We start from the raw sequence: 4,554 nt of genomic DNA, 5'->3' as shown, positions 1-4,554 counted from the left end.
CTTGCCCGCTCCGAGGGCTGCTGGTCCATTTGCATCGGGAGGCAGCACGGGGCCAGCAGTGTGCCCAGACACTGATCCTAACCAGGCAACCATCAGCCCAGCTCACAGACCGAGCATCTCGGGCAAAAGCACCAAAGCAGCCATTGCTGCTGTAAGCAAGTGCTGCTGCATGACGCTAGCTCAGAAGCAGAGATGCTCCCACAACTGAAGGTAAAAGAAGCAGCCTTACCTGTACTGGACACGCCAGCAACGTTGCTGGGCTCGCTGATGAGATCCTGCATGACCGCGAGGACCCGGAACTCATACCAGGTGTCCTGAAACACCAAACACACTCGTCAGGTCCCCCAACTCAGCCTCCAACTGCTTAAAGATCCCAGCGTGGGGACCAAGCCACCCCAAAAAGCTTCCCCAGCACTGCAGTAGATGGTGGCAACACCAGAGGTGAGTAGCCTCTGCGTACCAGGGACAAGTCCTTGGCAAAAAACTCGGTCTCGGTGCCCAGGATGCCATCGTCCAAGATCTCCCACCTCTCCGCGATGCGGGACTCCAAGATGTAGCGGTCGATGGGGAAGCTGTGGTTAGCAGGAGGAAGCCACGACAAGAGGACGCCTTGCTGTGTCCGGTTGGCTGTTAGGCACCTCGGTGGGGTAACCAACACCAGAGGCTCTGGAGTTGTTACAGGGAATGCTGGAGAAAGAGCAGATGGGACAGGGACAACACTGAGATGGGGCGAGGGGAAGCACAGAGGATGCAGCAGCTCCCACCTTGCAGGAGTTTAGGGCACATCTCAGGCATGTGCTCTCGTATCTCAGAACTACACAAGTGGCTTTCCAAAAAGCAGGGGATTAAATGCAGTGACTCCAAGAAAAGGGGCACAGTGTTAGAAAAGCTCCTGCTGCCTCCCAGCTCCGTCTGAGACAGCCCCAAAGCAGGTACCAGCACAAAGCCCTTTGTGTCAGCTGCTGCTCTGAGCCGCACGCAGGTGATTTTGTGCTCCATTAAAACCTCCTGACCCCAGATGAACCTAAGGAAGATCTGAAAGGTGACTGGTACAGCACAGCTCTCCCACGCTGTCTCTTCAGACGAGCTTTCAGGAGTCTCATACCTCCTGCAAAGTCTACGAGCTTCATACAGGAAACACCACAAACTATCTTCTATGTGGGCAGAAACTACCACCACCCATCACCACCTCCATCCCCAGCAGACAGGACACACAGACCACGGCAAAGGGCCACTTGTCCCCATGGACCTCCTGAATCCCTTCCCCTTCCTCCTCGCATGCCCACGGAGGACCTACCTAGAGTGTTCACAGTGACCACCTCGCTGAAGGAGCTGGTACCCAGCTTGTTTTGAGCCAAGACACTGAACTGGTACGCAGTCTCCGGTTCCAAGGTATCCACCAGTAGCCAACTGGAACCAGCTGGCACAGGGAGAGACAGCCAGTCGTGAGGGCCGAACTGGGCTCTCTTCATCCTGCGGAGAGAAAAGGGAGCATCCTCAGGGAAGGTGCCTTCGACAGGGAGGACAAAGAGGCAGCATTAACTTCTCGAGCGAAAAATGGAGCTTTCCCGAGCGATGGTTTGGTTTGACAGCAGCGATGTACGGACTCACCCAAGAGCTGGCTCGGGGACGGCGCACGCGAGGACTGCCAGGCACAGGGCACCGTGCCTTCGTGCCACGCCAGCATCCCCCAGGTCATACGGACAGGGCTAGCAGCCCTCCCCTCTGCCGTGCACCACCTGCACCCTCTGAGCAGGATCAGGGACAAAAGCAGCGCCGACAGACCTGCTCTGAGGTTATCTCCCTCAGATCCCACGGGCTAAAGTGGACGCTGGCACATTTTTACTCCATTAAGTGCAGCAACGGGGATGGATGGAGCAGGAGATGGGCCCTGTTCCCATTTATACCTCGACAGCCCCTGAGCCAGAGCCAAGTTCTCCCTCAGCTGTAGTCCTGTACATGTAATCCCACAAGAGGCATTTAACTAAATCACCATTTTTGCCATATTTGCACAAATCAGGGACTGCCAGCACAGCCTAGGGCACAATTCTGGGTTTTAGTAGTGCAGCAGAGGCACTTGCGCGGAGAGCACAGGACACCCATAAACCCAGGGCAAAAAAAAAAAGCTCCCAGAGCCATCCCAGTACGACCCCAGCACAGGAGCGTGCAGCCACCTCCACAAACCACAGCCCTGCTGGGAAGCAGCACGGTGAAAGAGCCCCACACCCTGAAGCAGCCTTACTGCACTGCAACGACACTGCAAGTGCTCATCTTAGAGAGATGCTCTAGGGAGTCCCAGCCCTCGGCTGCAGGTTTTCCGTGGTGTCCACAGAGGATTTGGGAAGGATTACTGCAGAGGGTCTAATTCTGCATAGGGCATATCAGTAGCCAGCAGCATACAGCTAGTTAAATCCACCAAGCAGGAAGTAAACGATGGAGCAAAAACAAATAACACTGCTGTAAAGGGTGCAAAAGGCGAGGCAGGAGAAGCAGCAGCAAGCTATGGAAACCAGCAAGAAAGCCTGTGTATCACTGCAGCTCTGGCTGGGACTACAGCTCCCAGGATCTCCCGTGGCAGGCACGGATGGCATCGGAGCAGCCCTTTGCCCTGAGCCAGCGGGTTTCCCTCCTGCCTTTAATCCCACCAACTTCACGTCCAGCTTCTTCCCAGCGCTGCTGCGGGTGGGCAGGCAACGGCAAGGGGCTGTGAGTGGGAAGAGTGAAGGGTCAATGCAGCCCATCGACCCCGAGGACGGGAGAAGAGAGGCCAGCGTGTGTGCAGGTGGCATGCTGCGGTGGCCCTGGCCGTCCCTGGGGAGATGGGTTTGCATTTTCAGCATGGACAACCGCAGGAGAGCACGAGCTCTGCAGCAGGCAAAGCCATGTGTTGTTGGAGCATCTCGCAGTCACAGCGAGGCAGAAAACACACGGATGGCCAGCTCCGGCCAGCACCAGGTGACACAGCACCATCCCAGGGAGCAGCAGAGCCCCCAGGTCTCTGCCTCCCTATGCCAGGTGCCCCCAGCACCCTGTAAATTTCCAAAGGCAAGCTTCTCTCACAATGCTCTCCCCAGCGCAGGGTTTGGAAGAGCCTCGAGGAGGCAGGATCCCCGTAGCAGCTTGTGGAGCAAGGGCAGCAGCAGCTGCCACCTCCTTCCAAGGTGAGCACGTCTCCAGAGCAGAAAGGTTTAACCACTCCTTCCCAAGGACGTTTACAGGTCTGCAGCACCGCTCTGCTAGCTCCCTCTTTTTCCTTTCTGCTCACTCCATTCCTTCCTCTTTCCATCTCCTGACAGACTGCCCAGCCCCTCCCTGTGAGTGTCCAGCCTCGGGCTGGAGCAGAGCAGAAATCATTACAGGCAGCGTCTACCCTATTTCCACTTTATCAGCAGTCTCCATCAGGGCACATTAAGGCAAGGAAGGAAAGAGAGAGTGAGAAGAAAGGCTGAAGAACACCAGCCCTCCACGTTTTCAAGGACAGCTCTTCTGAAGGGCAAGACAAGAGCCCAAAGAAAACTCCGACCTCACTGCAGCTACATTTTCCCTCCCGTGCCCTGGGGGAAAGCTGGCAGGGCCAAGCCCAGCTCCACTGTAGGAAGGCAAGGACGCACCCATTGGCTTTGGGTGCCAGGCAGGGCAGGCTGGCACAGAAATGATGTGAGCAAAGCCCCAGCAGGCACCTCACAGTGGCTGGTTGTGAACTCAGCAGGGATTTAACCACCTCCAGGGAGCCACAGAGCAAGGAGAGATCATTTCTGCTTAGTCACAGCTCTTCCCGGACGCACTCTATAAAGGTTGCATTTTCTATCCTCTCCCTGGCTGTTAAGCTTCATAAACAGTTTATCTTGAAATTAGATGCCGGAGGCAAAGTTACACGAATGCAAAGTGCGTCTGCCTTGTTCCATAAGCAAAATAAAACCTGCTGGGGCAGACGGAGGTACTGGCTACCACAGGAGGAAGAAGAAACACTGGAACTACACAATCCCACCACCACCCATCTCTCCGAGGCGCCGAACGGGAGCTCAGCCTCGCAATGCCTGTGGGCACAGAGCCAGGCCCCCCACCCTCACCACCCTCCTCCCCCCGGCTGCTCGAAGCTCGGGTCGGCTAGGAAGGAAAAGAAGCAGAGAGCAAAAGCATGCCGGGATGACTCACAGAGGGCCGTACCAAACTGAGAAAGTCTGCTCGTATCCACCGTCGTAGCCGGGCTCCCAGGAGACGTTGGCTGAGGTCATGGCGACCACAACGTGTACGCTGGTCGGAGCGTGAGGGCTTGTGCCTGCCGAGAGAGGGATGTGTTAAAGGGGAGCAAAACCACATGCTGGCTGGCAAAGGAAGGGCTCTCCTCCCAGCTGCGACTCGTAAGGACACCTGGAATTTCTGCTAGAAGCAGCATCAGGACAGCTGTGACCAAAATAGCAGAGCAGAAAAAGGCAGCTCCAGCAGTAAACAACATTTAAAGGAGACGTCGCTTTTCATGGGAAGCATCCCCACCTGAGGGACCTGCCACCAGCTGTCCCCAAAGTCCTGTCCCCCCCTGCCCGTACCTACGAC

At 56.3% G+C, this 4,554-nt stretch overlaps 1 protein-coding gene across 1 annotated transcript in view; it reads right to left on the bottom strand.

The window, feature by feature from the left end:
- Positions 1-229: 229 nt before the first annotated feature.
- Positions 230-4,554, bottom strand: part of LOC104280822 (protein turtle homolog B-like) — a gene marked incomplete at both ends in the record, with an annotated part of 11,640 nt that continues 7,315 nt past the window's right edge. The window contains 4 exon segments of the mRNA XM_009878599.1: positions 230-314; positions 461-687; positions 1,298-1,473; positions 4,168-4,325. Of these exon segments, the coding sequence (XP_009876901.1) occupies positions 230-314; positions 461-687; positions 1,298-1,473; positions 4,168-4,325 (646 nt within the window).

This window comes from Apaloderma vittatum, unplaced genomic scaffold, assembly GCF_000703405.1.
Source record: "Apaloderma vittatum isolate BGI_N311 unplaced genomic scaffold, ASM70340v1 scaffold27400, whole genome shotgun sequence".
Lineage (NCBI taxonomy): Eukaryota > Metazoa > Chordata > Aves > Trogoniformes > Trogonidae > Apaloderma > Apaloderma vittatum.
This window is presented reverse-complemented; position numbering and strand designations above follow the sequence as displayed.